The sequence below is a fragment of the Dunckerocampus dactyliophorus genome, chromosome 15 (genome assembly GCF_027744805.1).
Source record: "Dunckerocampus dactyliophorus isolate RoL2022-P2 chromosome 15, RoL_Ddac_1.1, whole genome shotgun sequence".
NCBI lineage: Eukaryota > Metazoa > Chordata > Actinopteri > Syngnathiformes > Syngnathidae > Dunckerocampus > Dunckerocampus dactyliophorus.
The window spans coordinates 2643566-2663093 of record NC_072833.1 but is presented as its reverse complement, the minus strand read 5'-3'; the positions used below and the strand labels follow the sequence as shown (position 1 = coordinate 2663093).

Below are 19528 nucleotides of genomic sequence, written 5' to 3'. Positions count from 1 at the left end.
TAAGAACGCATAAAAAGTTTTACCCACATGGACAGTTACTTTTTTTTTTACTTTTACAAAAACAACAACTTTATTCTGAATTATGGATCAAATTATATTATTTTTTTATCAGAGGAGCGATATGGGCGTTGCCGAGAGAAGTCCTACCGTACGCCGAAATGTTGTGGCGTCTTTGAATGGTGCTTTACGGGCAAGTGAAGTGAAGCTGTGTTTTTATCACAGTGCTCCCCAGGAGCAGCTAGACAAGCTAAAAGGCTTGAAGACGAGCAGCATCTCTATCAGGAGCATGGATGGCTAGATCCCGACTAGATTTTACTAATTTGTTTAGCTTGTGAGCGGCCACTCTGGGGAAAGCCGTCAGCGAGGTGAGACACTGAGGAGTGCTTGTGATGTTTTGGCCAGGGACAGCTGTGTGTGTATGGAGGGGGGGAGTCTTTGTGGCTGCCGGTAGCCTAGCTGTTAGCTAGCTGGTTTAGCTAGCAAGCTAGCCTAGTGCGCTAGCTTAAGTGTGTCAGTAAACATTGACATAGATACCACGTATGTAACATCTTTAAACCTCTTATTCAAGTAATACGGTGGTTTTGTGCAGTGTGTTTTTTGAACATTTACGATACATACTGGCTCTTAAACAGTTGTTTACATTTGTAATTTTCCACTAATTGCACATACAGTCTGGCACTTTAACATATTTGTGTATTTTTGCTGCGAAGGTGATTTATTGCTCATACAATAGTTACACCCCTGTCCTAAGTTGCTACTAAAATCATCAGAATTATCATTTAAAAAAAAAAGACAGTCTTTCTTTCACATTCACATTCACATAACATGCACAATAAAAACACCTGACAGTCTGTCATGTATATATTGGGATATGAAAAGGGCTTTGTGACACTATGCTATCAAAGTGTAGTCGTTGACAGGTGCCAGTTTACAGGTGAAATCAGTGCTGGCAGCAGATGTTTGCTTGGTTGCTATGGATACACACTAAGGATGAAGAAATGTGACTGACTGGGGAGTGTTTGCCTCCAGTGCAGAAAAGAGTCAAGTCCGTGCAGTGTTAATTTGCATTTGCATGCCTGTGTCTTTGATCAAATCTGGTGGTCCTCCACAGTCAGCTACATCGCCTCAGCTGGCATCTCAGATGCTGGGCTTGTTGAGCCGGCCGCCTTCCCGCAGAGTTGGTTACATCACTTGCTGCATTGTCGTTACATCACACGCTCACATGCTGCCTTGCATCACAGCGGCAGATATGAAAAGTTTGAATGGGTGCAAAGAGCCACAGAAGCGTCCTCGATATCTGCCTGATTTAGCTCAATGTAAGATGGAACAATAACATCAGCAATTAGATGTTGGAAAAGACAAAAAGCATCTGCAATGGCATCTTTATTATCTGATCTAAACAACACAAAGACAGTGAGTCTGAGGCTCAGAGCTGAATCTCGTCACACTCAAACTAACATAATTGCTTGTATAAATATGATAAGTGTGATAGCAAAGCTGAGGTCATGTATTGATGTGGTAACTTTGCTAACCAGGGGAACCTCACTCCATTCACATGTCTGGTAGACTAAGCTGAGTGCTTGGACTTGTTTTGAGAGTCACCATGTTGTGTCATTGGTAATAACGATTGCTAGTGTTCATAAACTCTGTTCAGTCAGCTAATTTGTGCCGCTGTGGTGCATGTGCAAGTATGAGGAAGCTGTTTGAAAAAGTGTGACGTTAATGTGATAAACCGCACAATTGAGTTCCCAGCTAGAGAGGATGTGAGTCGAACATGAGCTCTACTATTGGAAAGTCTTGACCCTGTGTGGTGGACCCTGTGTGTGTGTGTGTGTGTGTGTGTGTGTGTGTGTGTGTGTGTGTGTGTGTGTGTGTTTTGCCCTGCATAGTTCAAGTAGTGTGTGTCTTGATTTGGCAGCATCATCCTTTTTCCGACGGGTGTCCTACAGCCAAGAGCTGTAACATGCACCCATCATGAAATATAGAGCAGCCACAGAGAGAGAGAGGAGAGAGCTCCAGTTGCACCCAAATTCATGTTTATACTAAAAGAAGAATGTATCATCTCTGAATGACTTGGTTTTAGCGTTTTTGAGCTTCAGCAATGCAACATCCAGTATGGGAGTCACCCAAAGGTGTCACGTTCAAAAGCCAAGCGGTTGCATAATAACCAATTATGTACGGCATCCATTATTTGAAAATAAATACAGCCTCACTCCACTCAACATTCTCGCCACACCCCCCATATCATTGTGTGCATTTGCTGTGTGTTTTTGAACAGACACGGGGCCTCAGATACAGTGGAGAGTTGGCTTTTAAATATTGACAGTATCAGCTTTTCATGTCAAAAATCATCCAGCAAACCAGAAGCAAGCCTTCTCTTACTTGATTTTTAAATATTTACTCAACTTCTTCCACCGCCTGCTGAATCTCTTGCAGTTAAACTCCTGGAAAGTTACCGTATGGCCCACGGCAGTCATATTTGGGCCATCCGTATTTGCGTCATCACCATTACAGTAGCGGTGTGTCCTTTTTCTGTTGACCATCCCGCTGAGACCAGCGTGCATGTAAGACTCTCCATTCCCTAAATACACGCAGTAAGCCGCAGTGTATTTTGGGAACACTGAGTGTGTTGGGGAAAAAGTTTCAGCACCGTTTTGTTTTCCATGTCATGTGAAATGAAGAGCTGCAGCTCATGTGGAGTTTGAGGCCATATTAGGCAGTTTTGTGTGTGATTTGAGGCGTTAAACCTGTCAGGCAGTTAAAAGCTAAGACCCATCTAACACCCACTTTTCTCCCCCATGACGTTTGTGTTATTGTCAGGCAGCTACTAGATTTGCATGTTATTTTGGGTGCCATATGGGTCAACTGCAGGGCAACTTTTAAATAACCAATACTTAAGCTTGATGCGTTATTAAAAACACTTGCGTTTGCAATTTAGAGCCAAAAGCTTCCAATTTTGGCATGATAACATTATTGTAGGCACTCTAAAGATGGAGGTTTAGACAAATGCTGGCCAGACATTCTTCCTGTTGCTATAAATGTCTCCCCCCCCCCTCTTCCGGGACTAAAAGTGTGAGAATAGATGCAGGCATCTCTGCAGTGACTGGATGAATTTAGACTAGAGTTGTATGACACTCTACTGCATTAGCTTGTGCGTGTGCAGGTTAGCCAGCCAGCAGCTTCAGTGCAGTGTTTGACGTGAAAAGTGTTGTGCACAAAAATGTTCCCAACTCTCACATTCTTGACCTGCTGAGCTTTGACTCAAGGGCTTTCAGACACAGTCACAATGGTGTCTTTATCACACTCAGCCGCTGTATGATGCGAATACGCACTCATTCGTCCAGTGCTTGAATGCGTCACTGATGCGCCAGCAGAGGTGGAAGGAACCCCGCTGCTGCTTATTAACCACACCTTACCTCCCCTAACGCAACATGCAGTGTCTTCCCACATGTTTGCTGGTTTATTTGTTTTGATTCTTGAGCAGGTTATTTGTGCAAGATGTGAGGATCACACTTGGCTACAAGCACTCTGTCAATGTCTGCACAATAATCCTGCAAAATCGGCGTGACACCCACTGCTTGTTATGAAGGGTGGAGCTCACTGCAACATTCATCAAGTGTTGTTCAACTGCGTGTGCGTGCTTGTGTGTGTGTGTGTGTGTTTCACTGCCCCTCTAACCAAAAGCACGACGGGTGTCAAGGGTTGCAACTGTTTGTGTGCCAGTGTGTGTGTGTCCCTCCCTCTTGCATTCATTAGTCGCCAAGACACACCTGCCTTCGTTGACAGTGTGTGTGTGTGTGTGCGCTCCCATTGGTCCATCACTCACGTCTTCCTTCTTCTTCTGCTGTGTGTTCCAGTCTTAAGATGCCCTAGACAGCGAGAGGGGGACATGTAAATGGCTTCCAAAGTAAAAGATGCTGTGGTGTGGTACCAGAAAAAGGTAAGACGATCAGTGCTTTTGCTGCAACACTCTGCTGATTATTATTATTTTTATTATGAGGCTTCCCTGGTGCATTAGACTGGTAGTGGTTGGCTCTTTATTATGAGGGCACTGACAAAATTGTATGGGGACATGTGGGAGTCATAATGAAGAAAAATTTAGTTTGGATTTAGGATTTGTTGCAGTCTAACCCCTGATTGATGAAATGATTATTAATGAGGCCCCTCCCAAGACTTTTGTCCATACATTGTCATCAGTGCCATTCCGGCAGGTCACATATTAGTTTGCAAGCAACTAATGTCCATGCAAAGCAGTTCAATAGGAGTCAACATGCTCTGAATACAAAATGTGCAGGCAGGCCGGTGTCCTGTGTCATCTTGTTCCGTGGTTTCCGATATCGGATCCTCTGTTGGACTGCCATCGCTGGCCCGACTCACTGGCCCACTGTCTGTCTATCTGTCTGTCGCTCCCTCTGCATCCTGTCTGCATTGAAAAGGATTTCCTCTAAAAGACGGAAGAAAAGACTTGAACCTTGAACTTGCTGCCTTCCGGGTGCCTCACGCGGTCACGTGTGAGCTAGTAGTGATACCTGCTGGGCTTTTTTTGCCATCATGTCATTAATTATGGATCATGTGTCAATGGATGAAAATGTTTAATCACGATTAAGCACATTTTGTCCATAGTTACCTCATAATTAATCGCAGATAGAAAAATGGTTTATTATCTATAATAAGTAGGGATGTAACTCTTTTTGTGATAGACATTTTATTACGCAACAAGATACACGGGCTAAGATACGATTAAAAAATGCTGTATTTTTGAAAAGAGAACGATTCGATACAGTGTACAAACAATACAATTTGATTCGGTATGATTCAACGTTTACATTTGATGCAGACATTAATCTTACATTATAAAATAAAGAATCCAAATCCAAAGTGGCATTCTTAAAGTACTTTATATTATGTTATTTTATAACACTTAAAAATAAAATATTTTGTAAATAACTATAAAATATGGGCCATTATTTTATTTTTTAAAATAATATAGAGTTAGAAATCCCACAGTTTTTGCATGTTTAATGCGAGCGGTGACTTGTTGGACAGACCTTGAACGCACCATCTAACTTTCTCCCACACTGCACAGATAGACTGCTATAGTGTATTTTCCCCCTTTTTCTTTCACCTCAAATTTGGTCCCACATGCTGATACTATGTAGCAATGCATCAAGGTAAGATTTGATGACCTTATTGAGTGCTAATGTTTGTGCAATGCACCTCTCTGAAAACCAAACTCCAGGCTTGTACTGGTGGATGGTGGGTCTGTATTCATTTTGTGCTTTTAATTTGGTGTTGTTCCTGTCTTAGTTTTACACGATACACAGTAAATAAGATCAATTAGATCGCTGTAATGTACGTATGTTTTGCTGATGTGTTGAAAATCTATCCCGGTGACTAGCTAGCGTGCTGCTAGTGCTACAGCTGCTAATGCTGTTTACATCTGTTCTAGTCTGCAGTCATGGTCACTTTGACACAAGCCCTCAAATAGCTGTCCTCAGCATGCCTCCCGGTAACTAGCACCTCATAACCCAAACTTTAGCTCGCGGTTCACAGCAAAAAATCTGCAGAGAGATGGCTCGCATCTAAAAAACACTCGTTAGTTGGGACACTCGTATGCCAAGGTGCTCCTGTATAAATGGCAATAAAAAATACCAGCAGTGCTCCAGTACCTTCTCACTTCTCTTTGGCGGTCGGCGTACTCCGTGACAACTTGGCTCACAGCAACAGTAAATACAAATAACAAGAGCCTGCCAGGGCTTTGGAGCTAAACTTACCATTCAAAATACCCTTTTCTTTGTCCTTTTCTGCTCAATATTTGTTCCCGCTTATGGCTCCACATCCACTGCAAAGCCACAAAAGACCTCAAGCTAGTATTATTTGCAGCCTTCTATGCTATTTGGTAATAGCAGAAAGGATAATTATATCCTATAAAGGGTGAACAAAAACAAATTTCTGGGGGTCATTATAGATGAAGAGATTAGCTGGAAATCTCAAATCAAAACTATACAACATAAAATGACGAGAAATATATCAATATTGAAAAAAGCAAAATTTGTCCTCAATCAAAAATCACTCCATACTGTTTGTTGCGCCCTGGTATTACCGTATCTAACGTATTATGTGGAGGTAGGTACACTTCACTCGCTAAAGATACCCCAGAAAAGATCAGTTAGGATCATCCATAATGCCGCGTATAGAGAACATACAAATACTCTATTTCTAAAATCACAATTAGAATAGTTTTTCATACAGCTACATTTATGCATGTGGTTAGCATGTTAGCCACACAGTCGTAGTCTGGAGATCAGGAAGATCTGGGTTCGATTCTCCCTTGATCATTTCTGTGTGGAGTTTGCATGTTCTCCCCGTGTGTGTGTGGGTTTTCTCCGGGTACTCCGGCTTCCTCCCACATTCCAAAAGCATGCATGTTAGGTTAACTGGCGACTCTAAATTGTCCATAGGTATGAATGTAAGTGTGAATGGTTGTTTGTCTATATGTGCCCTGTGATTGGCTGGCGACCAGTCGCCCAAAATCAGCTGGGATAAGCTCCAGCATGCCCCAGCGACCCTAATGAGGAGAAGCGGCATAGAAAATGGATGGATGTATGGATACATTTATGCATAAAGCAAACAGTAATCTGCTACTTAAAAAGGTCATACAATACTTCTCAAAAAGAGAGGAGAAATATGACCTCATGGAAAATTAAACTTAAAACATTTATGCAATGATAAAAACCTTTCAGCATCTCAGTCTGTGGAAGCAAATCATGGAATGAATTGAGCAAGGAACCCAAACAATGCACTCAGGCGAGTGACTTCAAGAAACAATACAAGCAGTTGATGTTTGCAAAGTACAAGGAAGAAGAGTCCTGAAACACAGTGTACATACAATACTATGTCTAAACACGACTACACTCGCTACTAACGCTTCCTTCTTGTCACCTATTACTCTTTATTCTTTTGTGAGTACATAGCCAGTACTCACCCAGTATCCAACTATGTTCTGTGTCATCTGTCAGTGCTACGTCTAATGAATACCACACTTACTACTTACTCTTCCTTTTTATGAGTTCATTGTCATGACTCACCTATTATGGTGTGTTATGTCTATTTCATATTATTTATTAGGTTTGTCAAATCAAGTAGTTACAGTGACTAGAAATTTTACAAAATCCTAAATTTGACTAATTTGAAACTTGACGACTACTAACATTTTTACATTATCTCATCAGTTTTCTATGTATTCAACTAGAAGAGAGTGTATTTGGAATACAGGAAGTGAACACATGCATTGCAATTGATGTAAAACGGATGGGGGGTAGGATTAAATAAGCCTTGCTTCTTCCTGTGAATTGTAATGTGTGATGTATTCCAATGTAACTTGTGTGCATGTTCAAATAAATGAAAGCATTGCCATTAGCGCTGCGTTTCCCCAAACTACGGTGTGGGCCGAGGGGTAAACAGGACGTGCACATGTTAACCATGAGTTGTTAGAGGAAACTTCTGTAACGCGTTAACTTTGACAGCCCTAGTTCCTATACACGATGCCATATTATACTGTACGCCATATTATGTATACATCGAGGCCGGCAAAATGATCCCGTTCATTTTCATTCATCGTGTAATCGTTAATACACGCAGTCGTTAATAATTTATTATCATGAGACTGTTTTTTTTTTTATCTTGCGACACCCTTACTGTACATAATGTTATTTGTTTATATGAGTGTGCCTGATGAACACTTAATCAGAGTGATGACGTGCGCTCGCGCCAGGTGAACAGCTCACCTGGTGTTACTAAAATGTTGGTGCGCTCATCAGAAGGAAGGAAAAACCCAATAGAGGAAATGGAACTTTACACGTCCATTCCCAGAGAGAATGATGAAGCCCAGACTGTACATTGTAGAGCTAATTGACACAGGTTGTTCCAAATGTTTGGAATGTACACCTTAATGACAACGTATCATAACAGTTGTTAGCTTGTTCTCTGGTGCAACACACTGGATCTGTTTAAGCTATGGGTGCAACGATGCACAAAATTCACGGTTATTCACGGTTCGGTTCAGTTCCACATGTTTCTGTTACGGTGTGATACTTTTTCGATACAAAAACATAAATTACCTTGCCTTTTTAAATTGAAATTTTATTGAAATTGACAACATTTTTCTCATTCTTCAACGTTTTCAGCATATGAATGTGGGAGGCAGAGCTCAGTGGCTCTGTGCTTGACAATGCAACCTCAGCGTAGTCGATCGCAGATACACTGAGCTTTCAGCACAGAGCGCCATCAGAAGTTGATAAAATAAATATAAAACTGCGTATTGTTCAATACAGGGCTCACGGTTAGATGCAGATACACGTATTGTTGCAACCCTAATTTAACCAGCTAGCATGTGACCACAAACACACACACACACACACCTGTCAGAACTGAAAATGACACACACACCCTCCTGAAGCTCACTGTGCCTTGCTATGATTGCACATAGAAACAAAGCAAGGGTTAGGCTTTCGGTCACAACGATCCATTTGGCCCAAATTCCCTCCAGTTTGTTTGTTTGTTTGTTTGTCATAATTAGCTGAGATAGTAAAGGTTTTTGAAATGTAATCATCTCTCTTAGGGAGTTAGCAGGTGCTAAATATAAATGATGAGGTCACAATCCACAGATCCGTGTGGGACTGCTCGCCAGTCAGTGGCAGACCACATGCAGGAATAAGTCCGGAATAACCGCACGATGACACTGTTTTAGCACAAATAGGATTTAAGTTTGAGGTTTCTGTGACGGAGAGCCTTGTAGAAACGTGCTTTCTGAACGAGTCCAGTCTGTCTGTCTGGAATATTAGCACTGCAGCAGGAACCAACTGAATGCTGATTATTTAGTTGAACTAAATTATTTTTCATAATTATTGTTTTTTTAAGCTATTGTTTCTCAAGAGGACATCAGGACCGGGTACTAAGTAGTAGTGTAATGGCGCACAAGTCAAACAGCCAGGTAGATAGTTGGTTTATGTGCTTTGGTTAATGTGTTAAACCAAAACGCACACACTCCGCATCCCCAAATTGTTAGCAAGTGTGTATTTAATACTCATTGCAGAGGAGAGACACTGGTTTATATAACTTTGGCTGGCATAATCCCCCTCCTTCTTACCTCCTTCCGTCGCCATGGTGACCCGCTCACTGTGCCGCAGCGGCACACTTGGCCGCGGCACCCTCCATCCAGGTGGAATCTGTACTGCAGAGTCAAGTGGTGTCTTTATGGCAATCTCTATGATGGGAAAATAAATGTGTGTGTTAGATGCATCATTTTGTATTGCGGTGCCCCCAAGCTGCAGACTTAACAGCCATGTTTGCCACCCTAAGAGTGTATTAGTGATACTGTTGTGTGTGATCTTTGCCTCCCTTCACATCTTTGACCTCCCTCCTGCTGCTTCCCCTCATCCATGTTTAATGAAGTCTCATTGCACGTTTCCATGCACTCACGCAGACGCACACACACACACACACGCACACACACACACACACACCTACACCTTCTACAGTGCGGTTGTTGGTTTAATTCACGCATTTCAAAAGATGTGTTTCTTGTGTAACATGTCAAGGACCGGTCTTGTTCCCACGGTAACCGCTCTATTGATTCCATGTGACACTGACAGATGACGTTTGCACGTGTTGGCACTCACACACTTCACCTCCGTGTGTGTGTCTGTGTTTGTTAACCTGACCTTCTAGGCCAGTTATCCACTTCAGAAAGATGGACACACTTACAATACACTGTAAATGACAGAGAGCAAATATACGTATGCAAATATACGCGTCTGACAGATTACAAGCATTACATGTCATTTGGGTGCCTGTGTGTGTGTGTGTGTGTGTGTGTGTGTGTGTGTGTGTGTGTGTGTGTGTGTGTGTGTGTGTGTGTGTGTAACCTCTGGTGTGTGTTTGTCTTGCAGATTGGCGCCTATGATCAGCAGATATGGGAGAAGTCTGTGGAGCAGCGAGAAATCAAGGTCCTTCTCCCTCAATCTTTTGTCTCTTACTGCACCACATTTGATTTCTTTTCATATTCTTTCTCAGTTTTCTTGACGTTCTGTCTGCACCCTTCCACCGACATTGTCCAGCTTGTGTTTGTTTCTTTTTAACCCTTTTCCTTTCTGCCCCACTTCATCTTCTTCACCCATCCTCCCTCTCAATCATCCTCCTCTTCAGTTTATATCGCTGGTGAGTATTTGGCACCCCCTCCAAATGTGCACGTGCGCTTGCCCACGGCGTAGACTAGACCACGATTGGTCCAACTCATTCTGATCAGCCTGTGTTTTTGTGTATGAACCATCCCATCAGTCAATTTATCTCCTGAAATAGTTCCCTTGAAGGTGAACACAAGTTTTGAAGATGCAGCATGAGGCTAGTAAGGAGGACTTTAGCAAAGGGGTGTCCAAATTTTATATACTTACAAAAACAAAAAGAAATGATGCGGGGGCAAGATATTTAAACCAGTCCAGTGTAGGTCAGTATATGCTATGCTACATAAAGAAAACAATTACAGTAATTCCTCGTTTATCGCTGTTAATTGGTTCCAGACCGATCGCAATAAATGAATTTGCACATAGTAGGAATCCGTATTTATAAATCAAGTATTTTCATCGCGCATAGAAAATCTGTTTACGACCTTCTACATACAGTTTTTAATCTTATTAGAGCCCTCTAGACATGCAATAACACCCCTACAGTCACCTTTACACTCATATTACCCAATATAGTAGATTTAATCAGAGAAAATTAGCCGTTTAAGACATAAATGCTTGTTTGTGTTTCAGTAAATGTCTTCCGGACGTGTGGACAGGATGTGATGTTGGGGAATCAGAGTTGAGTTTTAGCTGGAGTACGTCCACAAAAGTACCCCTTGTTGTTATTATTGTGGTTATGAAGATGAAGATGATGATGATGATGATGATGATGATTGTCCTATTGTGAGATAATTCAAATCTGCAATAAGTGTTGTTGACAGCGATTAACTCTGGTGTGTTACTAGGGACACCTGGTGGCCAGCATAGACTACAGTTGATTGATGTCATTTGATCATTTAAACTGTATTTGTGTTTTAGTTCATTTAGTCATTTATGCTTGAAATGCTTCATTTAGACCAAGGATACATCAAAATGACTGAATATGCTTATTTTTTGACAAATAATAGGCCGTAATCAACCACGAAACATTCATACATTTTTAGAAAAACTGCGATATAGTGAGGGTGCGATGTTCGAACCGTGAAGTGACAAGGGACGACTGTATAACTTAGCTTTTGTGTTGCAGGTGATAAAGCAAATTAGTATAATATCTAATAATATAATTTATCGTTCATTTATTTTGTTTTGAGGATTAAATCAAGCAGTGGGCCGAAAATGTCCCCTGCACCGCACTTTGGACACACTTGCCATAGCGCCATACATACTGGCTGTCACATGAATCCACCATGTATGCTACCAAGCGTGGGAAAGATATGTTTGACATTTTGTCGCTGTTAAAAGTCCCTCTGTGGCTTATATTTGTGCAAGGAGTGGATATGCTGTCTCTGAATCAGGCCATTATAAAGATAAGAGGCCATGAATAGCCCAGAGATAAGAGCACATGCAGGCGTGCTCTCTGTATTGTGGTGAACTGAAGTGCCACAATAAATCTCCCGCCAGCCACCACTAGCTATTGATCCTATTGTTTCGATGGGCCTGAAGGTCAATGGCACCATGTTCTACAAGCTACATACTTTCAAATATAGCCAACGTTGACCGGCAACAGTAGATATATCAACTCTTATCAGGCTTTATAAACATAGGTGGTCAAATATGCACATGAAATGTCTTTTAGCTTCCTGCATCTCTCACAAAAAGCGTGTGGCTTAGTTGTGTGTCACTCAAAAGAGCACACATGCACGCATACACACATACACTAATAATGGCATCAAGTTAAGTGCATGCAGGAACACGGCTCCTTTTTGCAGCTGCCACATTGTAGTGTTGGTAGGAGTCCAACTAGAGCCCGTAGAGTACACGGCGTACCTCCCAAATATGTTTTTGGGTCGCCAATTACTCCTTGTGTTCCTCTCACAGGGCCTGAGGAACAAGCCAAAGAAGACCGGACACGTCAAACCAGACCTTATTGATGTGGACCTGGTTAGAGGTGAGAAGATCCAATCATGATGATTCCTACAAAGTCATTCATCTACTTTGTGTTTCTCCACAGGCTCAGCATTTGCAAAGGCCAAACCAGAGAGTCCATGGATCTCGCTGACACGGAAGGGTATCGTACGTGTCGTCTTCTTCCCCTTCTTCTACCGATGGTGGATCCAGGTCACTTCCAGAGCCATCTTCCTCTTGCTGCTGGTGCTCTACCTGCTGCAAGGTGCATGGCCTGGTAAACGGCCTCATACTTGACGCCACATTTCATGCGTCGCCAACGTCTGTTCTTCCCTCCACAGTGGCGGCGGCCGTCCTCTACGTGAGCGTCCCGCAGCCTCATGGCGTACCTGCCACTGAGGTGTTCGGTGCCCTCTGGCTGATGCTACTGCTGGGCACTGTGCACTGTCAGATTGTCTCCACCAGGACGCCGAAGCCTGCCTCCAGTGGCGGCGGGAAGAGACGCAGGTACCGTAGCTCAATCCTAATGCTAACAGTAGTTGCCTTTGTTTGTGTTTTGTGGAATGTTGTTTGCACTTTGGGAATGTGTTTGTTTCTTGGTTTGAAGTTTCTCCGCTCTCAGGAAGACTCTTGGGATGAAAGAGCCTATTAAAGGACAGCTCTCAAAGTGAAAATGATATACAGTGTTCATCTTCTATCTTCAGTCAGCAATTAGCTTCAATTGTTAAATAAATGTAGGCATATGGCACAAAAACATACGTAATTTAGCTTTTTAAAGTTGTCATGTGCGCCTACTCATTTATTTTGATAAAACAACAAACCTTTACAGTCCTAAAACAGACCGAACAGGCGACCACTAAGTCTGTCTGTGCTCTGTTCTTGTGAAGGAAGTTGAGGAAAGCCTCTCAGATGGAGGTGCATAGGGAAGGTGACGGCTCTAGCACTACCGATAACACACAGGAGGGGGCACCACACTCCTACTCAGCCGGCGCCACTTACAGCCTGGGCACTCTCTTCCACGATTTCTGGCATGATCTCTGTAAAGCTGGGTGTGTATCTCTCCTCTTACTTTTCTTTTGGACTTGATGTGTGTTGATTCTGGACTGAATATTGAGCTTCTGCTGCAAAATCTCCTAACTGTGGTCGTGAGGGATTTTGCAGCATTCACTAATCATCAGTCATGTGATCATTGTTGTCAAACACTCAGCTCTTCTTCCACCATGCAGGTCCAAAAAGTCCAAGCTGTCCATCGACAAGTCCACAGAGACAGACAACGGCTATGTGTCACTTGACGGCCGCGTCAACAACCGTAGCAGCGAGGAGGGTCTGCAATTTCACCACGATGTCTTTAATCGCCTTGACGAGGTGTGCTGGGCCACCCATGGCCCGCCTTCACATGCTTACGCTGCCCGCAGCGCCACCAGTAACAAAGTCCGCAATCACACACACACAGTCCCATTCACTTCAGCTGCAGTCTTCTTAGTGTGGCGGTCGTTCATACAGGGGCCTGCATCGGACGAGGCTTCCAGTGACGAGGACCCGGAGGCCTCCTATATTGCCCTACGCAGGGGAGTCGAGAGGCTTAACGCCGACTGCTCGCTACGAAACCGCAAGAGCACAAACTACAAGAAACACTACATTGTGGAGGTATGAAAGCAAAGACCTTTATAATGCTCATACGCTAAAGCACAGGTGTTCAAACTGCAGGGCTATTTTTTCGTTGGCCCACAGCACATTACATAAATGTATAATTTAACAAGAAAAGTAAAAAAAAAAAAAAAAAAAAACACAAAAAATGAAAAATCTGAAGTAATTTTAAATGAATAAAGTCTAAATATTAAGATTATTATTATTCATAATTTCATGAGAATGTAACATTATGAGGAAAAATGTTAGTATTTTAGTAGTTGGAATATTAAAGAAAATAAAGTTGTTTTTAAACTCGTAATATGTGAAACAAGCAAAGCAAAGAATGAAGTTGTAATTTTTTGGAAAATTAGGTTGGGGAAAAAGTTATAATATTATGGGAATAAAGTCATATTATTACCAGAAGACGATTTCCAAGAAGAAGGTTGAATTATTTGTACATTTTTAAAAAAGCAGCAGCAGAAATGGAAAAAAACCCAGCAGAAATACGACCGGAAAAAAATTAAAATATTAGGAGAAAAACGTCATATTCTAACAAGAAATAAAGTCTCAATGTTATGAGAATAAAGTCATCATATTACGAGGAAAAATAACATTTTAGTAGCATAGAGTTGAAATATCAAAGAAAAAAAGGCCTTATTTTTTTTTAAAGATGTAATATTATGACAAAAAAACAAAACAAGGAATAAAGTTGTGATTTTTGGCAAATTTGGAAAAAGGAAAAAATGTGGGGGGTGGAGGTGTTCAATTTTGACACAAACACCTGACACCTGTGCAGCGCAACTGTCGTAGAAGGACTGCAATGTGATGGCTCCTCGCCAGTTACGGTACGTATGATAAGCATCGCCATTTGTACATTTAATCCATCGGCGGATCCAAAAACCTCGGCATGCTCGCTCAGGATACCGAGAGCAGAGGAAAATTGCAAACACGTGTGCCATATTTTTAGCGTTCATTTTTTTGTGTCTCAGGACGTTCCCAAATCTGGCACCAGCTGTAGCTCCAGATGCTCCAGCCTGAGGACTCAGGACTCGGAGAGCACTCGCCACGAGTCAGAGACAGAGGACCTGCTGTGGGAGGACTTCCTGCACTGTGCCGAGTGCCGGTCGTCCTGCACCTCGGAGACGGAGGGGGAAGGTGGAGGCGCGCCCATATGTCCTCCCACCAAGAAGGAATACAGGGACGACCCTTTCCATCAGGTATGTCAAACACCACTTTGGCATCATTCAGTGGAAAGATGTGTCAATGAGTAACGAACATCTTGCATCCCTAGGGCCACGCCCCGTGGCTACACAGCTCCAACCCAGGCTTGGAGAGGGTGAGCGCCATCGTGTGGGAGGGCAACGAGTGCAAGAAGGCCGACATGTCCGTCCTGGAGATCAGTGGCATGATCATGAACCGAGTGAGTGAAGTAAAACACTGTCATTGAAAAATACTGTAGGTCAGAGAATACGAGCTCATTTGAACATTTGTGTGCAGGTGAATCTTTACACTCCAGGGATTGGTTACCAGGTGTTTGGGAATCTGGTGTCAGTCACACTGGGACTTACCCCCTTTGCCTACAGGTGGCTGCACGTCCTTTAAAAAGACACGTGTTTATGTTTCTCTTTAACATGGTCTTCCTGTGCAGGCTGGCTCAGCACCGCGACTTGGACCAGCTGACCACGCTCTCGGCCAACGAGCTGCTGTCTGTGGCACTGGCCGGCGGCTCCGGGTCGGATGCCTTGGTGGTCACCATGGTAACCGTGAGTTTCATGGTGCGCGTGTGCCTCATCTGGCTCTTCTTCTTCCTGCTCAGCGTTGCAGAGAGGACCTACAAGCAGGTGACAATTCATAAATACATGTGTTCTTTTAAGGTGTTATCAATGATTGTTTAATGTGTGTGTGTGTGCGCGTGTGTGTTTCAGAGGCTACTGTTTGCCAAACTGTTTGGTCACCTGACATCAGCCCGCAGAGCCCGGAAGTCAGAAGTTCCTCATTTTCGACTGAAGAAAGTGCAAAACATCAAGATATGGTTGTCGCTACGCTCCTACCTCAAGGTCAGTGAACCTCTTATCTACGACCTTTAACCCTTAGGAGTCTGGGGTAGGATTTAGCGCTTTTACGTACTTTTGTGTCTACCTTTTTATATTTCACCATAAAACCTTTTTTCAGTACAGCCTAGTTGACATTCTTACACATTAAAGCATGGCTATTTTTTTCCTGTAAAAATGCTTAATGGGTGTAATGAACTGAGAATGCAAATATAAAATGTTTATCATAAATATTTAACTTCAAAGACAAAAAAAAAATCCAAATCATTATTTGACATCCTTGATGGCAGTGTTGGCTTACCATGCCCCCACTCCCTCTGCTGCCCAACTGCGTCTAATGCTTTCTTTGATTGATGACGATCTCCAAGCGATGAATAAACACGACGACACAATGACTAAATCATGGTGAACCTTGTTGACCATAAGTCTGCTTTTACTGGACCCATTTACACAATTTCAAGACTCATACGCAGTTTCGTGGAGAGGTGGAAGGGGGCGTGTCGTCATGTGACACCACCTATCACACTGCACTGGACTCGTCACTGGACTTGTTGTCTTCATTGTGTGTCCTCTATGTTGTTGTGTTGCAGCGTCGAGGTCCTCAGCGCTCTGTGGACGTGATTGTGTCCTCTGCCTTCTTGTTAACACTTTCTGTGGTCTTCATCTGCTGTGCACAGGTAACACACGTCACACACCATCTACACACCTGACAAAATTCAGTCAATCAAAGAAAAACGGTACAGAAATAACTTGAGCCTGACACAATAAGTCAGTGATGAAAATTCAATAAAAATGAACCTGATGAAAATCAGACGTTGCTTTTGAACGGTGGTGCAACAGAATTATTTTTAAAAAAACAAACTCATGAAACAAAAATGATGGTCGCCCTATAAAAGATTGAAAATAATTAAGGCTGTCAAATGATTGAACATTTTAAATCAGATTAATCAGGTTTTTAATTAATTCATCATGATGAATCACCATTAGCAAATGTGTGAAATATGCCCCCATTACTGTATTGAAAAGAAAGACATGACAGGACTGTATTGGTCTAACACGTCTCTTTAATAGCGGCAGAACATTTGAATCACACTTTAAACCCTGTTGTTATGAACAATGAGGGGTTGCGTTCAAAGACATCACGTAATCACATAAGGTAATTGGACTTGTTTTCAGTGTACTTTCCAGCAGGTGTAAATGAAGTGGACTGTACATCTGAATTAAGAGTTGCAAAGTGAGTGATAAGAATATCCACTTCCTGTTTATTTACACACACACACACACACACACACATTATAGAGCCGTTTTTATGATGTTCGGGGTGTCCCTGAATGCATCTGGCAAGAGCTTGTTCATGAGGAGTGGGCCAGAATACCTGCTGGGAGGTGCAGGCGTCTCACTGACAGTTCCACAAATGGTTTGATTGCCTCAAAAGGTTGTGCAAGCAAATGGGTGAAGTGTTTCATGAGTACATTAAAAAAAACACAGTTCAAAAGCAATGTCTGATTTTCATTGGCTCATTTTCATTTTGACAGATTCAAGTTAGGCATGTCTGTGACCTTTGTGGGTTTGCCTTTCATTAACTGAGGCCACCAACAGTTTTGTCCCCGTGTGTACCTCGCTTTTAACCTCTGACGTACAAAGTGCTGACCTTGCTGTTGTTGCAGTTGCTGCATGTGCACGAAACGTTCCTGGAGTGTCACTACAACTGGGAGTTAGTCATCTGGTGTTCCAGCCTGTCCCTCTTCCTGCTCCGGTTTGTCACCCTGGGCTCTGAGACCAGCAAGAAGTACAGCAACACCTCCATCTTGCTCACTGAACAGGTAAACACAACACACACGACGTAGACACTTAGTGCTGCCAAGGTCATCACTGTGTGTGTGTGTGTGTGTGTGTGTGTCAGATAAACTTGTACCTAAAGATGGAGAAGAAGCCCAACAAGAAGGAGGAGCTTACGCTGGTCAACAATGTGCTGAAACTGGCAACCAAACTACTCAAGGTCAGCATGGACCTCATCTAGTGTACAAGCACTGTAATAAAAACATGCCATTTATCTCCTTGTTTGTGTGTGTGTGTGTGTGTGTGTGTGTGTGCGCACGCATAGGAGCTGGACACTCCCTTCAGGTTGTACGGTTTGACCATGAACCCTCTGCTGTACAACATCACCCAGGTGGTCATCCTGTCTGCTGTGTCTGGGGTCATCTCAGACCTGCTAGGATTTAACTTGAAGGTCAGTCAGCGCGACACAAAACCCACACAAGATATACAGTACAGTCATGGAAACAAATGATTGGACCTCCACTGTTTCTTCACTTTCTTGTTCATTTGAATACGTGGTACAACTAAAGGTACATTTCTTTGGACATGAATATGTGTAACGTGTGTGTGTGTGTGTGTGTGCAGCTGTGGAAGATCAAGTCGTGACAGGACGGTGGCGACTCGGCAAGCAACTGAAGAAGACGTATCATCACTTTGTGCAATTGACAAGCTATTTAGCCGCTCAGTGTTTCAACTTTTTATTTAAATGTCCTATTTATGACGTCACTCCGCAAAGCGTTCTGTTTGGTTTTTACCAGTTTTGGTTTCTCAGCACAGTCCCGTGTGTTTGCAGGAAGTTTTATCGTACCGTTTCATTTTAGTTCATTATTTATGCATTCTACCTGTTTTGTTTTAAATAACAATGTTAAGCTTCAAGAAGTTACACAAATGTTTGCTACAGTTGCTTCAAGTTGACAACAAAAAGGAATGACAGCACTGAGTTATAATGGGACACTTTTTGTAACAACTGACTTCTGGTAAATGGCTTGAAAGGCCAGACTGAGAGACTACAAAAATGGTGGGCAGCAGCAGGACTACAAATATGGAGGACATTCATACAAATTTCAAGCTTGTCTAAAAAAAAGAATGCAAACAGGGAATGGAAATGATTTAAACAACCATGACTTATTTTTATGTCAATGTACTTTATTTTTGTATCATGTTTATTTAGCTGCCCAGTGACGGTATTTTATGTTAACATGTTCCCTCAGCACAGTCCAAACAATTACACATCTTGAAGAATGTCAGCAATGGCCTAATATTCAGTAAGAACAAGCTGTTTTTTTTTTCTTTTCAGTCAGACCACAAGTTGTTTTAGGCGGGGGCAGTTGACATCAGTATTAGGTTGTCACATCAAACTAGACGTTTGTAAAACAAGAAAACCATGCACTTTAAATACACACAAAAACATACAGTGAAGTCATACTTGCAACAGTCCAATCACATTTCAATTTTGGCATATTCATCATGTTTTGAAGGAGGAGACCAAAGTGCTTACTTTTTACCGCTGGTTTGTTTTTCTCTCTTCTGCTAAAAGAATGTATTTTCAGCTTTAAATGTTTTTTCTTTGTCTTTTTGCTGTACTTTTTCATATTTGTGCATTTTTTTCGTCTCGTTATATCAATATGTTGACGTTTTTATTCCTCACACTTTTGAGGAGAAAAAGGCATGTTTTATTGTGTCATTTTTTAAAGGAACAAAGAGGTGTGAATAATTTAAGACTTTTTGAGAGCGAACTGGTCTGTTGACACATCTACATTTTTATAATAAAATCAAAAGCTGGATGATAAGGTTGTCACTTGTCTTTTTGATGATAATACAAAACAAATTAGGATTATGTATTTTTAATGATAACACATGAATTAACGTTAATAGTTAACTAATAGACGTAATTCCAATTAA

At 42.1% G+C, this 19528-nt stretch overlaps 2 protein-coding genes across 5 annotated transcripts in view; one reads left to right on the top strand and one right to left on the bottom strand.

The window, feature by feature from the left end:
* Positions 1 to 195: 195 nt before the first annotated feature.
* LOC129195005 (protein PHTF2-like) lies at positions 196 to 19416 on the top strand. 4 transcript variants are annotated; one of them, XM_054800678.1, is made up of 20 exons: positions 199 to 365; positions 3858 to 3940; positions 9951 to 10007; positions 10207 to 10218; positions 12102 to 12171; positions 12235 to 12393; positions 12470 to 12635; positions 13016 to 13177; positions 13355 to 13559; positions 13632 to 13775; positions 14747 to 14974; positions 15049 to 15177; positions 15255 to 15340; positions 15406 to 15598; positions 15683 to 15814; positions 16399 to 16485; positions 17476 to 17631; positions 17712 to 17807; positions 17913 to 18038; positions 18212 to 19416. In XM_054800678.1, the coding sequence occupies exons 2-20, from the start codon at positions 3896 to 3898 to the stop codon at positions 18230 to 18232; spliced, it is 2274 nt and encodes a 757-aa protein (XP_054656653.1). In that variant the 5' UTR covers positions 199 to 365; positions 3858 to 3895; the 3' UTR covers positions 18233 to 19416. The 4 variants fall into 4 exon arrangements, with proteins under 4 accessions (XP_054656651.1, XP_054656652.1, XP_054656653.1 ...); XM_054800676.1 differs by having other exon boundaries at positions 196 to 365; positions 13355 to 13775; XM_054800679.1 differs by lacking the exon at positions 10207 to 10218 and having other exon boundaries at positions 200 to 365.
* Positions 14022 to 19528, bottom strand: part of LOC129194961 (adiponectin receptor protein 2-like) — a 21462-nt gene continuing 15955 nt past the window's right edge. The window contains exons 9-10 of the mRNA XM_054800571.1: positions 17460 to 17623; positions 14022 to 16472 (exon numbers count right to left, since the gene is read on the bottom strand). The gene's annotated coding sequence lies outside the window, so the exon portion shown is untranslated. The remainder of the gene's footprint in view (positions 16473 to 17459; positions 17624 to 19528) is intronic.